General features: G+C 37.1%; 1 protein-coding gene across 1 annotated transcript; it reads left to right on the top strand.

Moving 5' to 3' along the window:
* Positions 1 to 600: 600 nt before the first annotated feature.
* Positions 601 to 3,888, top strand: LOC149042917 (uncharacterized). Its single transcript, XM_089211642.1, has 2 exons — positions 601 to 1,201; positions 2,712 to 3,888. Exons 1-2 carry the CDS (start codon positions 851 to 853, stop codon positions 3,531 to 3,533), a joined length of 1,173 nt encoding a protein of 390 aa, XP_089067768.1. The 5' UTR covers positions 601 to 850; the 3' UTR covers positions 3,534 to 3,888.
* Positions 3,889 to 19,367: the final 15,479 nt, after the last annotated feature.

Here is a 19,367-nt window from a genome sequence, read left to right as displayed (position 1 = left end):
AGGGAAATCAGATTTTGATCACCGCTGTAAATGTGACGGATTTCAGTTATTAGATGCAAATTTTTAGTTGTAAAGCACTCTGTGTCAATAGTATTGCAATATCGTATTCATTGTTTGTTTCGGGTGTCTTCTAGATAACATCGTAAATAGAGCCAATGATCTTAATTGATTCATTATTGTGTTTTTCTATTATTTTTCAAGTATAAAGGTGCATCGATATACCGGACATACATAAAGTTTCAACAACATGTGTTCGCCTGCAAACCTTTCTCGAAGGATTTTACTGAAGCCATAAAACGAATCGACATTTTGAGGTAAGTGCAGAGAGATGGTACTCAGTTAAAACCAAAAGTTTGTTACTGAACTACTGAAGGGAGACAACATGTAATCTGTTTCTACTCCGTTGATTGAATAAAATTAAACTCATGCGGCATGACCTTTTCGATATGTTTAAAGTAATTCTTTTCTACTATCGACACAGCAAAATATATCTAGTGCGCCATGCACACTGTACCTCAGATTCTCATTTCAATTTCGGCTAATTTTCAATATTAGTTACTTAATCAGTCACCGAGATATTCGATCCCGGAGAACGATGCTCCCTTTCTCAATAAGCATTACCTAATCGCTTTCGCGTCAAAAGAAGAGACAGCTTTAAGGCGCTTGTTAAGATCTTGATCGTAACCTGAGGTCGAGTCGCGTTTACACCATAGTACGATCACATACCTATTCACTATTTTTTGCCTTTTTTTCTTAGTAGACTCCGCCTGCTACTTACTAAATTTTAAATGCCTCGGTATAATTATGGAATGAAGATATCCATCTCATTTGTACGTTTCTAAGGTTCACCATGAGTGTTCTTCGCTATCTACATGCGATGTTGTTGATATCTCAGCTCACTCACACCAAAGAGGCGCAGCCAACAGTAAGTTGTCAAAACTTCAAGTTTGTTATCGACGAGGATGTCGTCTATAATCACATTCTTGAGGGTCACGTCTTCCAAAGATTGACAGTCCACAGCACCACCCAGTGTCACATGAAGTGCAAAGATGACTGCCTGTGTGTATCCATGAATTATTTCCCTCTGTCCAAAGAAAATAACTGCGAGCTCAACGATGCTAACAAAGACATGGAGCCAGCGGCGATGAAATGGAGTGAAAGAGGAAATTATTATGATTTGATGAGAAGCTACACGGTGAAGGTGGGAGATAGAATCGTTTGTTGTTGATAGAATTGTCTTAGTTTTTCTTCTCACTTACGTTTTTATCACAACATAGCACGCGTGCAAGGCCTACCTATATCCTAAGGGAGGTACCGTAATAAAAATCCTTGTTATCTACCTAGACTTTCACTCAACAAACGAGGACTGTAATTGGTTAATTCTTAGTCACATGCCCCTGATAAAATTCAAATGTATCCCGACCGGGATACAATTGCGCAGTTGTTGCCCGCGCGCCGAATACAACAGCATGTTTTTGCCAAATGATTGTCTGATGGAAAGTCTAATTATATAACAAAATACTTAATGTATATCTAGTGCTCGTCATTGCATCCATAACATGAAGTGTGAAGTTTCACTTCGGCTAAAAATCCCGTCTAGTTTAGCCCTGAGAATTCAAAACTATCACTGAAGATTGTTTTTCCGTTCTATCCCGATTGAGATAGACCTTTGTAGCTCAAAAAGAAATTAAAATATGCTGAATAAGACTCGTTTCGAAAAAAACAATGAGCAAGTAGCTCTTCGAGCGACGTAATTAGTTTCAGAGTTGACAATATTTTATTTACAAACGCGATGAGAATTATGGCTGGAAATAGAACTGAGTTTTCTGACTTCAACTGAGACTTTGCGACGCTGGGGACTCTTCTTTAGAGCGGAAAATATTATTGTGAAGCATTGACATGTACCAAAGTTTTGTTCAATGGAATATTTTGTTTTAGAAATCGTACGATTTTCAGAGTTTTTAGTTCAAAGCTGAGCAATTTCCGGGTAGTAAATTTTAGTAAACAGCGGCATCTCAAGCAGCGTAAATCTACCACACGTATCTCGTAAATGCGAGAAATTTAAAGGCTTTTACTTCGTGTTTTGAACGGTTGATATCAGTTGTAAGTGTTGATATATCCTAAAAGTATTGTTAAATAGCAGATTTTAATTTTAAAACCGTACAATTTCAGAATTTTCAAAATCTCTAACAGAAACATGCGCAAATTTCTGGCGTTGAATTCTAGTAAACAACGATTGAAGCATGTTGAATGCAAGAAATTCGTTCGTTTCTACTTTTGAGCAGAAAATTTACAATTCTTTGAATAAAGATTTGGTCTCAAAATATTTCTTGGTCATTTTTACCTTGTCATTTATTCATAGTTTTTGGGTAGAAAACGATTACAAAGTTAGTCAGACAAAGTTGTAATGAACTCTTGTTTTTCGAGCACAACTTGCATGCAATGTTATAACGAAATTTGTTTACGCTTTAACCATACCTCGAGTTTTGGATGCACTTGGGAGTTTGAAGAGCACTCAAGCAACCCTTACGCTTCTCTCGTGCTCTTAAAACTTAGTTCCCGCGTGCATCCATAATTTGATATACGCAAGCTAGGACCAATTCTTTTTTGTACGTCCCCCCTCCCATATATTTATTTCCGAATATCTGCGCCACTTGACTTTACCTTAAGCAAGGAATAGTTTGAGGGAAAAAAGGTTCATTTTCAATTAGGGTGGAGGAAGCTACATTCCAGGGATACATCGCTGCGTTAATAGATGCTGCAACCAGAATCCCTGCCTCAACGGGGGGGTATGTCAGGAGATTTGTGACAATCGCAGCCCCAGGTTTAACTGCACCTGTTCTTACAAATACACCGGTAAGCGTTGTGGTCACACTACACATCCAAGAAACTGCAAAGACATCGCTGACAACGGAGCCTCACAATCAGGAAAATACAATATTTTTGATTCAGCCAATAAACCGTTTTCTGTTTACTGTGACTTGCAGTCAGAACCTGGCTTTGTATGGGCACTGATACAGTCGTTATCCTTTGCCAATAAGGCCACGTATAAGGATAAGGGGTTTGGCACGGATTTTCCTGTGAATTACAATAACAATGAACCGGAATGGAACTCTTACCGCCTTTCCTTATCACATATGCAGTCTCTCTCAAATCACTCCACACATCTGAGAGTAACATGCAACTTACCTGCAGATGGCCTGCAGTATACGGACTACGCACGCGCAGTTCTGGCAGGTCATGACATATTCGGTGACTGGGGTGGAAATTGCATACTGTTTGAGTATATTAACATCCGTGGAATTAACTGTTCTGGTTGCACCGCCTACACGAGAATGGATCTTAATGGTGCTTGGTTCGTGAACAGTTTCAAAAGCAAGGAAAACGGATGCGATTTTGATGGGTCACCAGGAGCAGTTGACAACGAAAATAATTTTGGACGGTATCGTTCCGGAGCAATAAATACGAATCACCGCTGCTCCTCTTCGGATCCTTCTACAACGCAATACTGGTTTGGGGTTAAACATGAATAGTTTATTCTAAGTTCCAATAATCTGCTAAAACTAGAATGAGTTCTGAGTAATAGATAAGGTTTTTTTTTCTTCTCTTTAAGGATTCTGTCTTTTATTGGTTGTGATTGCTTTTTAATTTGTTTTATTTTTATCAACATAGGCCTTTGGTTTCTCGGAAACCTTTTTTTTGAAATCGAAGAAGTTGATTTTGAGTCTCGTTACAGCCGCTTCCTATAAGATGTTTGATTGTATGACGTTGATAGAACGATTTTTCAACGAGTATTGTCAAACCGAAACAATATAGACAGCTAATCAGAACAAAATATGATATCACAGGAACTATTAAGAAATCAAAGAGAAACAAGCAAACCGTTGTAATCTGAGACTGTCTTTAGCTATGCATTGCTTAGGTAGGAGATTAGCCCGAATTCTTTATACCAAAATGCAAAACTAATGCAATCTTGGCTCCCTTTTGAAAACAGGAACAAAATTGCTCTGTAGTAGTAGTTAAGTAATGATTCATGGTTTGTATGCGTAAGCTATCATACGAATATGTTCAAATACGCCTTACGAACCTTTATATAAACTTATATCTGTAACATACACATGCAATTGATAACATGATCCTAAATTCAACTAAAAGGCTAAAAAAAATTTAAATATATTATCTTCAGGGGTTAGAACAACCAAGGTTATAGACCAACTGGGGTCTTAGTTGCTATGCAACTAGGCTGCATAGCTTAAGACGAAGACTGAATTGCATAGTTGCACTAAGTTTGTTTGTAGACAACTTGATAACTATAGGAAGGGGCAGCATCACATTTCATTTAATCGCCTGAATGCTGTTTCATCAATTTTCGTGATCTCAGATACTAGTTTGATATTTGTATTGAGGGCGAAAGAGACATCTGCAGTTAAATGACTCGAAAACCTCTCTTCTTCAGCCTTGTAAATACATCTCAGGAGTCAGCAGGATGATAGAAGTCCACTTTCATATTTTTGCACAAAGAAATATTTACATCTTTGGAGTCGAAAACGGCTCACTTTGTATCTGTTGTTTAGAGGACGAGTCCACCATGTACCTGGTCGAAGGATTTGAAAAGAGGTTTAATCATAAAAATGCTCTCTCTTTCTCGCCAACCGACTTGAGACGACCGGAAGTCTATCGTCAGAATATTATAAACTATACAGTGTAGCAAATGTTGACGATTCGACACGATTCGACTCAAATCGAACGACTCGTCACAGCAAATGACAATCCGTCATACCGGATGCAAATTACATCCAGTATGACGGGTCGTCATTTGTGGTGGCGAGTCGTTCGAATCAAGTTGAATCGTGTCGATTTGACAACATCGACAACCCCCCCCCCCCCCTTCACAGACACTTGCGGAATATTTTCTAAGTCTCTTACAAATTGACTTCCGGTATGCGTTTCCAAGTGTCTTGCAAACCGACATCTGGTATGACGGGTCGTTCGATTCGAGTCGATTCGACAACATCTTCAACCCCCTATCGCAGACACTTTCGGAATATTTTCTAAGTCTCTTACAGATTGACCTCCGGTATGCGTTTCCATGTTTTGAGAGATGGTTTCTCAGAACTCCGGTATCCCAACACCACTTAGCCGCGAATCGATTTCCGGTTTGACGATTCGCAGCGGTTTGGGTGTATTGGACAACCCTCAGTTAATAAATGAGTTAGAAATTTTTACTCTCCTATTGTGGGTCTGTTCGTTTTGTTTTTGTCAAAGCTGTATCCCAGGCTGTTCAAGTGTTCCAGTACTCCTTCAAAACAGTTTCTAAAAAAGTTATGTGAGCAACCTGTTATATTCCTGTAGGATGGAGATAAATTCAGCGCGAAAGAGGATTGCTATGTTAATAGATGCTGCCTCTCTAATCCTTGTCTCAATGGAGGGGTTTATCAGGAGATTCTTTTTCCACTCCACTTATGAACATAAATGTTTAATTTTCTCAGACCAGACAATAAAGTTGGTTTGGTTACCATTAACTTCCCCTGAACGCACCACGTTCCATTTGATTTCAAGAGATAGTCTTCTTGATCATATTTGCGTGTTTTTAATATTAACGGATGCTAGAAATAAATATGTAAATTTTTCATTCCGAGGCATGTGCTACCCATACATGTTTCAAAAGCTGAAATGAAAAGTGATAATAGCTTATGAAGTTCGGATGAAGTTCTAGGTTTTGGCAAATCCACGACATTTCCATTTATCCGTAAAAATTTAAAAATTGAGAGGAAAAGTTTTGATAAATAGCAAAAGAACATTATGGGATGGAGAAGGAGGCTCCTTGTCCAGGCCGTAGGAAATGTCAAATTCACTTACAATACAATGAATAGACAGTCTCTCGAACGGAAGTATTATTCCCAAGACGAATACTGCATGGAATGGCTACCTATTAATGAATATATTTTCTCTTATTTAATTTAGGGTGCATTTGCCTTGTATCGATTAAAAGTTATTTACTGCATCATGATTATACCTCAGAAGGCAAAAAGTAGACGCTAAAAACCAGAGAAAAAGAATGAGGCCAACCAACAGCAAAATTTGAACAATTATTAGCAAGCATTTCTTCGAAAAGGTTTTTAGCCTTGTTTTTCCCCGGTGAGTCTTTCAAAACCTCATTTTCACCTGTGTGTCTCTAGGCAATTGCTGCATGAATCTTGGTTATTTGAAAATTTACCTCAATGTCTTTTAAGTTACGAGGCGCAGTTTGTTTTGATTTCTGTGGGAACACGGCAGCTGGCATTTCAATAATATAGGCACAACAGTACAGTCTGCATTTGAAGAACTTCAAATGCCATAAAAACAAAAACCCATACAAGATGAACATATTTTCATAATATTACGAATATCTAGCTTTGCATTTATGTAAACTTTTGCTCGGTCTTTGTAAAGGTGGCTTGCATAGGGATATTTCTTCGAAGAACACCATGTTTTGTACAGTTACCTTGATTTGTTTAGTGTGGACCAAAGTTTATTAATAACACATTTAGTTATTCGAATAGTATCCTGAAGTGACCTACTCTATAAAAAACAGTATCTATTTTATAATTAAAACCAAATAAAACAGGCTATAGTAAATTCTAGGCTTTTAATTTCCAGCACGTTTATGTACGTAGTTCTTCTTCGTTACTTGTAAAAAAAAGAATACGCTCTTCATTTCTCCGAATAAGGCTCAAAATTTATTTTTCTTCGAAAAACGGAGCTGAAATCGACCAATTCAAAATTTAGCTCAAAAATTACAATTTTGGAAACATTTAACATCAATAGTCACCGAAACAAAGGGTTGCTAAATGTTCCCCAATGGAACACGACGAGAGCTCATAATATTTTGAAAAACATTGCGATTCTCTTTTAAAACATCCTATAAGGCTGTAGTCATGAACGTAAGTAATTCATTTTGGTTTTCCCCACACGGGTAAATAGTGCTTTTCGTACACGTTGATTGGCTAGCTATGAAGTGATAAATCAGCTCCACTCAGCCGTAGAGACAAATATCACGTCGAGAGTTTAATTTCAGACTCCTCTTCAGTTTATTGACTGAAATAAATAACTTTGTTTTTTTTTCTGTCAGGCATATACCAAAATAATTGTTTACCTGGGGTGAGTGTCGGTGAAAATGATAGAGATAATCTCCATCAATATCCACCTCTACTTTGGTAAATAATTATTAACTGCCCCTACAGAGAGAACTTTCCAGTGAGTATAAATGGTTATTTTGCTTACTCAAGTTTAAGTGCTTTTTTAAGTCTACGGATATTATAAGAGTTTGTTAGGTTTGTTTGATTTGTAGCCGACTGGTGTGTACTTGATACTTTTTCTTAAAACTAGAAAAGAAACCAGCCATAAGTTTGAGCCGTTAGCAGGTGTGGCAAGACTTGACATATTTTCATTCGCCGATGGAAAGAAAGCTTACATTAATACGTTCATCAATGTTTCAAATATTGTGGTAAACCGTAAATTGCGATCCGCTTTAAATATTAATGTAAGAAAAATTCATTGCAAATCATTCTTAGAGAATATTCCGTCGAGGATACATACTCATCAAGTGCATTGTTTAAAAAGGATCTTTTAACAATTGATGGTAGGTAGAGTTTCTCTTTTTGTGGTTTTGTAACACAAAACCTTCTGACATCTCTCCTTAATTTCAAACGCTTTTTCTTAATTAACGGTCACACACGAAAGTCTTGAAAGTTTTACATTTCAAGAAAAACTCCTCAAACTTAGGCGATTTTTTTTAATACATGAACGTCAAACAGAAACATGCTATCATGAAACACTTTTTGATAACGTTCATCGCAGCTGCTGTTTACCTGAGATTTGACATACTTCGGCCTTAGCTTTGCATTCAACTAATTGTAACCGACATACTTTTAATCGGCAATTACTGCAGTAGAGCAATTGAAACTGGTTCGTTTATTTTTCATATCAATTCCATTTGCCAATCTTAAAATGAAATCAAGACTGAATAGTCCAGAATATCTCCCTTTATTGCAACCTACGCGGTGAAGAGAAATCAGCTTGGTATTTAAACTGAGTGTTTAGCTTAAGCTAAACTGCCGTGCATTTTTACAGCTTATTTTGTGAAGCATTCCTAACATAAACTGTTCAGGAGCAATTTCTTTTGTGCTTAAGTTTTTGTCTAACATATTTTCGGATTACGGCAGATTGGTGATTCTGTACAGCGAGACAACGGCTAACGATTACTGTCTTCTAAAACGTTTACTGACTTAGAAGGTCCCAACATGGTAATGGCTCTTACGGCTAACGATTAAAATTTTGGCTCATCGCAGCGGCTGTTTCACTGAGATTTGATATACTTAGACATTGAGCTTTGTATTCAACCAACTGGGACCGAAATACTTTTAATCAGCAATTACTGGTTCGTGTATTTTTTTTATATCAGTTCCATTGGCAAATATATCTCCCTCCATTTCAACCTGAGCAATGAAGAGAAATCAGCTTAGCATTTGAGCTGACAATCAATTCTTTATAAACTGTGTTCAGCTTAGGCTAAACTGCAGGGAACGTTTACTGTTCCTTTTGAAGAGTATTCCTAACAGAAACCGTCGAGGAGCAATTTCGTTTGGGCTTGAATGTTTGCCCGGTCTCCTTTTCAAAATTCCGCAAATAAGTGATTCTGTAGTGAAGAGCGACTTCCCAGCGAGACGAATTAATTCTTTTAAGTCTTTCAAAACGTTTACTGACTCAGAAGGTCTCAATATGGTAATGGCTCTTACGGCTAACGACTAAAATTTTGGCAATTTTACTGCTAACGATTATTTTCTTTCCGTTGCAATTAAGATAAATGTTACGGTTCATGCTTTAAGGAAAATAATTTCATACTTAATTTTGAAAAATCCATCAATGTTGGTCGCTTTTAAGCAAGAAACCCAAATATCTATTTATCTCGTTCCAGATTACCCCAGATTAAATAATCATGTATATTTTTTTCTTCACATCAATAGTGCTATTGCTATGGGCATCGTACAATATCTCCAAGTCGTGCTGTTTGTATTCAGTTTGACCCTCTCCACTGAGGCACAGGAAAAAGTTACTTGTCAAAACTTTAAGTTTGCTATCGATCCCTATGTCATCCATAACCAAATTCTTGAGGGTCACGTGTTTGAAAGATTGACAGTCCCGCAAACGCCATCCAGTGTCACTTGAAGTGCAAAGATGACTGCTTGTGTGCATCCATGAATTATTTCCCTCTGTCCGAAGAAAACAATTGTGAGCTCAACGACGCTAACAAAGACATGGAGCCAGCGGCGATGAAATGGAGGCAAGGGGGAAATTATTATGATTTGGTGAGAAGCTACACGGTGAAGGTGAGATAAGATTATTTATCTAATTCTTTATTCATTTATTTATGAACTTTCTTAAACAAAGTAAATGTCCCAAGATATTCAAGTTCGTAAATAAAATAAATATTTCCACGTGATCAAGTTTTTCTTTACTCCTTAAAAAACAGGTGTATTATATGTCAGTCCAGGCCAAAGACAATTTTGTGCATGCCGTTTTGTCTGCAATATGATTGATCTAGACAAAACTAAAACAAAATCATTTGGCTAAGAGAGGATTGGGTTCATTCTCTTCCTCGCAAATTTTTCTCTTAAAGGCCGTGTTGTAATGCGAAGGGAACGGCAGAACAGATGTGACTACAAATTTCATAAAGACATCATTGACTTAATCATTGTTGTATTACTGCATTTCAAATCTAATTTTGATGGACATTTCATCTCCATTCTGGCGCCCCGCTATATGTTGTAGGCACACGTACTTTTCTCGCACTGTTTGTTATGGATTTGATTCGTTTCTGATGAGATTTGTCGATGGTTGCTAAAACGCACATGCCAACCCAATTCTATGAGCATGGTGAGCTAAAACATCCTTTGAATGTTGCTGTAGGGTGGAGATAAATACGCGCCAGAGAAGCATCATTGCATCAACAGATGCTGCCGCACCAATCCTTGTCTCAATGGAGGGGTATGTCAGGAGATTTGTGACACTCACAGCATCAGGTTTAACTGTACCTGTCCCAATACATACTCTGGTCAGCGGTGTGAGAAGATGAAACATTCGAGAAGCTGCAAAGACGTAGCTAAGAACGGTGCCTCGACGTCAGGAAAATACGACATCTCAGATTCAGACAATGAACGGTTTTCTGTTTACTGTGACTTGCAGTCTGAACCTGGCTTTGTATGGACGTTAATACAATCGTTTTCCTTTTCCAAGAAAAAAGCCTTCCATTCTGCAGGGTTTGGCAAAAACGTTGAGATTGATATTGAAGAGGGGGAAGTAAATTGGAACGAGTTCCGATTATCCTTATCACAGATGCAGTATCTTGCTAATCACTCCACGCATCTGAGAGCAACTTGTAACTTTTTTACGGATGGTCTGCAGTATACGGACTACGCACGCGCTAAGCTGGCAGGTCAGGACATTTTTGGTACCTGGAACACCTGCAAGATGTACGAATATGTCAATATCGATCCGAGGAATCAATTGTTCTGATTGCACCGCCCTGACAAAACAGCAGGAAGATGTGTCCTGGCACATAAGGAGTTACAATAGCACAGAAGAGGGATGTGAATTTGATGGAAAACCAGGTGGAGTCCCCGCTGAAAAAAATTTCGGACAATTTAGCAAGCTTTATATGAGTCAGGATCACCGCTGCTCGTTTTCTCCTGCTTCTACAACGCAGCATTGGTTTGGAGCTAAATGTGACGTGTAACTTTTTGGAATTCATTTCCTTTCACAGAAAAGAAAACGAAGTCAACTGAAAGCAAGAAAACATCAGAGCAATGCTAAGAACTAACAATGAAATCATGTGCCTCCAAGTCTGGTCCACCCTAGGACTTGAATTTGAACTAAACGTTTAATATTTCAGATACTTACACTGACTCTTTATCAGAGAGAAATGTAGACATGCACAAGGGCGACGTCAAAAAAAACCTCCATATTTTAATACTTGAAGTAAGCAAGTGGTGTCTTTACATACACCTTTCACCTGCACTTTCATCTTTCATGTGATGTTTAATAGATAGTTCAGTCACTTACATCTAAAGTTAAAAGTCGAAGGTTGATCAAATTGGCCTTTTTTCATATTCGTCTTTGAAAACGCATTCAGAGCTCACCATAAGTTGATTTAAGCAAATTGTTTTCAAGCAAGCGACTAATCGTAAGTTGAAATGATTGTGTTTAGACCCGGGGATATTAAATTAATAGCGTAAGCAGGGCATAGCGGTTTGTTAAGAGTTTTAACATTTCTTGAATCTAATTATGACATGTTTACTCGCCGTAGGGCGACATTTTCTTGACTTGGTCAATCAACCGTTTTCTCTAAACTAATAATTAAAAATTATCTTCGGCTTCGCTAGTTTGATTTTTAGTAAAACCAAGCTTTAAGTTTAGGTTTATTGTTCTCGCCTTAAATAGTCCGTACTGTAAGGAGAACCCTCCCTCGAAATGGTATTTACTAAGTGGCAGGGAGATGTCAAGAATTTCTCCTAAGAGGGAAATATGCATAGTTTTGCTTGATTTTAATATTAGCGACTCGATACATAACTGTTAGAAAACCTCAACAGCCTTTCTTTCACAAAGACTAAGGTACTTAAGTGCTTCATTAGGATCACTGCTTACTTTATAACATTGCACATTTGTTCATAAAACAATTTTTGAAATATTCAAAATGTAGGAGATGAAGTAGGTATAGTAGTTGGAGCAGGTGTTTGTGAAGAGAAGTACCGGTGAAGTGTAAAGGTCATTCAGGATTGTTGTACATAATGTGAGACATCATTTTATTATATTATCATATTAGTTGTGAACGATTGTTGCTCATCGTAATGTTACGATCTTGAGTATTCGAATTTGACAAAAAACCGCTGACGTCACTTTGGTAACATAACATCGAATTCAGTATGACGAATAGTATGAAAGATACGCGGCAACGAGGGGGATACTGTGTTGCTGGTGCCCCTGACCAGCAACGTTGTCAGAATAGATCGTTTCGGCACCAGCCATAGAATGTTTCAGTTCCCGAACGATCCCGACTGTGAGAGGAAAATGGGGCCAAATTTGTCCGCAGACGAAAGAAACGATCTTAAAGATCCAACTAGGCAGTAAACATCGCTTTGTTCGGCAAATTTTGAAGAATTATGCTACGAGCGAAACTTTTTCATACTAAAACAGCATGAACGCCCAAGGGATGAAGATGAAGCGCTTATTAAGAAACGACATTGTGCCAACCAGGGACACTAGTTTTGTGCGTGGTGTAAACTAAATTTTAGTGTTTCTGTACCGTTTCCTTAAATTGTTTTCCTATTTTTTCTCTTTGCATACTAATACTGCTTAGAAAAGTCATTCCAAACATTCAGCTCCCTTAATGTACAAATAACTTAAAAGAAACCCAGTTGAAATATCATCAAAGGTGGCGGATACAAAAGTAAGGAGGGTTGAGTGAGGTAATTTCCAATTGGACTGTTTCTCAGTTTTTGAACCTTTGCTTTTGTGAATCCCTTTATAGAGAGCTCAGCCAAAAAATATAGAGCTGGAGGTGGATCGACCATCATTCATAATTCATGTTAATTTTTCACCTGCCTCTTTTAACTGTAGCAAAGTCAATTCCTCCGTGGAAACGAAGGAAACTATGTTTATTTCATTCCTTTCAATAGTAAGACAATGAGTTTTGACACCCAGCTGTAAGTATCTATTTTTCTGAATGAAACACAGTTTAAAGATTAAAAGGGAACCGGCGATCTCCTTTGCCTGTCTCTAATCTCTACCGCTTCTTGTTGTGAAATTTCTCGTTTTGTTTGTGATCACTACTCCAAAGATAATTAAAAGACACATAACGACATATATCCTCCCACGAATGTTAAAAAAAAAAAACTCCTTTTTTTTTTAGCTATTAAGTCACTTCTGTGGAGGATTAAAAGAAAAAAAGGGCTAGTCAACTGAATCACACTCAACTCCTCCTTGGAAACTTACGAAAATACCGTGGTCAATATCTTTCCTTCTAATTGTGGGGAAAACAACTTTTGACTTCCAACTGTAAGGATCGATTTTTTTCGATGAAAAACAACTCATGGCGAACTCTTTTCATTGTTTCTGGCCTCTTCCATTTCTTATTATGAAAGTTTACAATTTTTGACTTCCAACTGTAAGGATCGATTTTTCTCGATGAAAAACAACTCATGGCGAACTCTTTTCATTGTTTCTGGTCTCTTCCATTTCTTATTATGAAGTTTAATTGTTTTGAGTGATAGAAAGGTAGAAAGTATTTACCATATTGAAGGGCAAACCAAAAATCGAAAAAGTCAGAGGAGGCACCTAGCACATGAGGAGTTACAATAACATTGAGAGGGGATGTAAATTTGATGGAAGACCAGGAGGACTCATCAACATGGAAAACAATTTCGGAGAATATGGCTGCAACGATATAGATCAGGATCACTGCTGCTCGTCCTTAACTACTTCTGCAACCCAGCACTAGTTTGGAGCTAAATATGACCTGTAAATTTTTTGTGGATTCATTTTCTTCTTTAGAAAAGGAAACTCAGCCAAAAAAATACGACTCTGAGAAACTGCTGGAGCAAGGCTAAGAACAAACAATGACATCATTTCTATGTTTTCAAGTGTGTTCACTGCGCTCACTCGTTCATTCTTTGTGATGTATTGCAACTCGTGAATAAAAATCGTTCGTAGGCACTTTCCATGGAGTAATCTCTATGTATATAAAATAGTTCTCGTTTTCAAAGCTTAACTAAATGTGTCAGTAATCATTGCAACGAAATCTTTTAACTAAGACTCGCATTTAATTTTTGCATTTTAGCGGTAACAGTGAAATAACAACTATGAATTTCTATTGTAGTCTTGAAAGCAACTGAGACAATCAATCGTTGCTTCGATAAAATCAAGTCGGGGACATGTGTTCTCTGGTAGAGCACTTTTAATGAAGACTTTCATCGATATGTATTGACTGAAGTTGGTGCAAGTTAAGATTGACGATCATTAATATTTAACGCCATTTTTTCGTTATGTAGTCATAAAGAAAGAACACAGCTAAAGAGAAGAGACAACATGTGATTTGTTTCTACCCCGTTGATTAAACAAAACTCATCCGGCGTGACTTATTCGATATGTTTAAAGTCACTTTTTTGTACTATCGACACAGCATAATATATCTGGAGCTCCATGCACACTGTGCCTCAGATTCTCATTTCAATCTAAGCCAATTTTTTTATATCAGTTATTTAATCTATCATCGAGATATTCGACCCGGAGAACGATGGTCCCTTTGTCAGTAAGCATTATGTAATCACTTTCGCGTCAAAAGAAGAGAACTCTTTAAGGCGCTGATTAAGATCTTGCCGAACGTCTTAGGCGCTGTTTACACTGCGTTCTACCATAATACGATCACGTACCTATTCATGATTTTTTACCTTTTCCCTACGTGTACTCTGATTGCTACGAACTCAGTTTTAAATGTCTAAGTATAATTGTTAAGATACCCAACTAATTTGTACGTTTTTAAGGTCCACCATGAGTGTTCTTCGCTATCTACATGTGATGTTGCTAGTATCTCAGCTTACTCACACCAAAGAGGCGCGGCCAACAGTAAATTGTTAAAAGTTCAAGTTTGTTATTGATGAAGATGTCGTCCATAATCATATTCTTGAGGGTCACGTGTTTCAAAGATAGACAGTCCACAGCGCCATCCAGTGTCAAGTGAAGTACAAAGATGACTACCTGTGTGTATCCATGAATTATTTCCCTCTGTCCAAAGAAAATAACTGTGAGCTCAACGACGCTAACAAAGACGCGGAACAAGCCGCAATGAAATGGAGTCAAGGAGGAAATTATTATGATTTGGTGAGAAGCTACACTGTGAAGGTGAGAGATAGAATCGTTTGCTATTGATAGAGTTAACTTATTTATTTATTTTTTTACTTACATTTTTATCATAACATGGCGCGTGCGCAAGGCCTACCTATATCCTAAGGGAGCTATCATGATAAAAATCCATTATCTTACGTTTTGCTCCGTTTTTTTGAATAGTTGATATCAGTTTTAAGTGTTCATATATATCCTAAAAGTATTGTTAAATAGCAGATTTTAATTTTAAAAACCATACAATTTCACAATCTTCAAAATCTGCAACATAAACCTACGCAATTTCTGGCCTTGAATTCTGGAAAACAACGATTCAAGCATATTGAATCTATTACACGCTCTCGTACATGCTAAAATTTGGTGGTTTTTTCAGAATCTGGCTCTGTATGGGCATTGATACAGTCGTTATCCTTTGCCAATAAGGCCACATAAAAGGATAATGGGGTTTGGTATGGATTTTCCTGTAAATGACAATAACAATGAACCGGACTGGAACTCTTACCGCTTTTCCTTATTACATATGCAGTCTCTCTCAAACCACTTCACACATCTAAGAGTAACATGCAACTTACCTGCAGATGGCCTGCAGTGTACGGACTACGTATGCGCTGTTCTGGCAGGTCAGGACATACTCGGTGACTGGGGTGGAGACCGCAAACTGTTTGATTATATTAACATCCGTGGAATTAACTGTTCTGATTGCACCGCCTACACAAGAATGGATCTTAATAGTGCTTAGTTCGTTAACAGTTTAAAAAGCAAGGAGAGAGAATGCGACTTGATGGATCAGTAGGAGCAGTTGATAGCCATTGGAAGGGGCAGCATCATATTTTATTTAATTGCCTGAATGCTGTTTCATCAATTTACATACTCTCAAATTTGCTGTTTTTATTTAGAGAGAAGGAGACATTTGTGGTAATATAACTCGAAAACCGATCTTTTCTCCAGCCTTGTAGATACGCCTTAGGAGTCAGCAAGATGACAGAAGTCCACTTTCATTTTTTTGCACAAAGAAATCTTTACATCTTTGGAGTCGAAAACGGCTCGCTTTGTATCTGTTGTTAAGAGGTCGAAGGATTTGAAGAGTAGTTTAATAATAAAAATGCCCTCTCTTTCTCGCCAACCGGCTTCAGCCAAAATTGTCATTTAGGAAAGCTCCTTTTGAGACTGATCTAATTACAAAAACTTCGAATTTCTCCTTCTTCTTTGGCTAATTACTATCAAGCCAAGCTTGACCGTCCAGTTTTGTGTAACATTAGTGTACAGGTTTGCTTGTGAATATTATGAAAATAAAGGAAACTTCATATAACGAAACTATAAAGGATTACTCAGTTATTAGATGATTTCGAAATCTTTACTTTGTCATTGTGAGTTTGTACGTTTTGTTTTTGTCAAAACTTGAAGTTATAGGAAGTTATTTTATTATTTCTTTGGTATTTTTAGGATAAAATAAGTTGCTATCCGCCTTCGAATGTACAATGGTAACTTATCTAAGATAATTATAATTTTTGTTGGGGAAACAACCATTGTTTTCGCTACAATTTTGAAACTTTCCTAATTATCAACCAGAAGGCCCCCTTAAAGCTAAAAAATGACACAGTCTCTATCATTTTCTGTTAATGAAGTGGCTACATCCCTCACCGACAAAAAATTGATCTAATTCAACTATTTACGATTATTTCTGGCCTCTAAATCAAGCATACTTACATAATAAGTTAGAGAGAAGCAACGAAAACAAACAATTTAACCACGTAACATTTGTGAAGGTTTTTCATTGCAAAACGATCCCATTACACTAATTTCCATAACAAATTACGATGTTTGATTCACACTGTTGAATTTCTGCCTTATAAAGATTATTTTTCATGAAGTTTTTCAAACGGGTAAGTACTGGTTATTATCGGTTTGGCACAGACGATCATTTTAAGGCCTGGGGTGAATGACTACAGAAAAAAAAAAAAAAGACATCAACAATAATGCCTGGAGAAACAGTAAAATTGCTTCAGGTTGTATTCTATTTCAGCGTTATTATTATTATTACTTCTAGTTTTGATCCCTAGTAGACTCCTCAATGGTGAAGTCTGACCTTAATCTCTCCTTCTCTAGTTGACGCTTTTAAACTGTGAATGGATGGCATGCGTTCTTGGATAATTCATATCATTCGGCTCTTGTTCAAAATATACATAATGTGAAGGAGTATCAATGATAACAAGTGTCTAATGTTATCATCTATGTTTCTTATTTGAACATCTTTCTAGAGAAGGGTCAGCGTTTGAGAAAGATTTTGTGATATTTTACCATTTTTTCATGCAAATTTTTAAATTTAAGAGTGAAACTTTACACATCGTTGGGCCATTGAAACTTCGAATGAAATGTCCGCGGCAAACTGTGTTGATTAAAACAAGTTGGACAAATAACAACCGGGTCAATTATTCGTTCTTGCTTGAAAATATAGATAAGTTGAGTGTGTAACGAACGTAAAACTTTCCATCACTTATCAATTACAAGGCGGAAAAATAGCCTCGGGGGCCCATTTCCACATGCAAGCTTGCGTTCTGGGCGTTAACTTATCTTAGGTTTTTCCAAGCAGCAGTTAACTGATGCAACAATTATGTTAGTGTATTCACCTCGGGTTAACTCGAACTGGCACCTTAATAACTTCAACAGCTTTCCCTGGTTAAACTCTGATTCATGGCCAAGGGATAATTGTGTAGATAATTATGACAATTACAGATAATTGGGGAGCTATGCGCCTTATTTTGCTACTATTCGTTTGTTACATGTGATATGTAAGGATGACTGCTTGTTGATATAGTTATATTTCCCTCGGTTCAAATCAAGCAACTGAGAGCTCAATGATGCCAATCAAGATATGAAGCCGTTAGGGATGAAATTAAGAGAAGGAAGAAATTACCATAATCAGGTGAGGAGCTACACTGTGCCAAAGATGTGGTAAACTTAAGTTGTTTAGTCTATTTTATTCAATTTACTGGGCAGACGAATATCCTGAAGTGATCTAATCTGTCAAAAGTGGAATGCCTATCATGAAAACCAAATAAAAAAGGCTACAGTAAATTTCTGCCCCTCGCTTTCAAGCTCTTTTATGTAGGTAGCTTTTCTTCTTAACTCGTCAAAATATCGGTTCTCTTAGCAAAATGAGGCCAAAATTGACGCCCTCTTACCATTAATTTTAAAAATTAAAAAGTTTCGGAACATTACACATTAATAGTCACCGCGACAGAAGGGCTGCCACGTTCGAAAGTCGAACTTGACGGGGGGTCTTCATATTTTGAAAAACATTGCGATTCTTATTTAAAACATCTTTTAAAGCTGCACTTATGAACGTAAATAATTCATTTCAGTTTTTCTAGTTTTTTGGTTTATTGACTGCAATATATAAATTTTTTCCACTTCGGTAAATAATTACTAACTGGCTCTACAGACAGAACTTATGTGTTTTTACAGTCTACGGATGCAACATAAGATCAGAGTTTGTTAGCTGACTGGTCTGTATTCTATTCCTTTTATTAAAGCTGGAAAAGAAACCAGCCATACGGTTGCGAAATTTATAGGTGTAGCGAAACTCGAGATATTATCATTCATCGATGGAAGGAAAGCTTACATTAATATTTTATATCCTATACTCCTATGGTAAAAAAATAAAATGGGACCCTTTTTAAATATGTAAGTGTGAATAATACATTCCAAATCGTTCTTACAGTTGACTTTGTAGAACACAGAGATTCATAAGTACATCGCTGAAAGAGGATCTTTTAACAACTGATGGTGGGTAGAGTTTCCCTTTTTTGGTTTTGTAACACAAAACGTTCTGAGACGTCTCTTATTTTCAAAACGCTTTTTTTAATATATGACACACACGAAACTTTTGAAATTCTACGTTTCAAGAAACACTCCTTAAACTTGGGCGATTTGATACATTAACGTCAGTCTTTGATAAAGTTCATCGCAGCGGCTGTTTCACTGAGATTTCATATACTTCAACATTTAGATTTGCACTCAACTAACTGTAACCGACATACTTTTAATCAGCAATTACTGGTTGGTATTTTTTTTTATATCAGTTCCATTTGCCAATATATCTCCCTCCATTGCAACCTGGGCAATGAAGAGAAATCAGCTTAGCATTTGAGCTGACAATCAGTTATTTGTAAACTGTGTTCAGCTTAGGCTAAACTGCAGGGAACGTTTACGACTCCTTTTGTAGAGCATTCCCAACAAAAATCGTCGAGGAGCAATTTCGTTTGGGCTTTGGTCTTCTTTTAAAAATTCCGCAAATAAGTGATTCTGTAGTGAAGATCGACTTCACAGCGAGAGGAATACACTCTTAACAGTCTTTCAAAACGTTTACTGACTCAGAAGAAAGTCTCAATATGGTAATCACTCTTACGGCTAACGACTAAAATTTTGGCAAT

Source organism: Pocillopora damicornis, chromosome 7 (genome assembly GCF_964200805.1).
Source record: "Pocillopora damicornis chromosome 7, jaPocDami1.2, whole genome shotgun sequence".
Classification (NCBI taxonomy): Eukaryota; Metazoa; Cnidaria; class Anthozoa; order Scleractinia; family Pocilloporidae; genus Pocillopora; species Pocillopora damicornis.
Note: the sequence above shows the minus strand (reverse complement) of the source record. Positions and strands in the feature narration are given on the sequence as shown.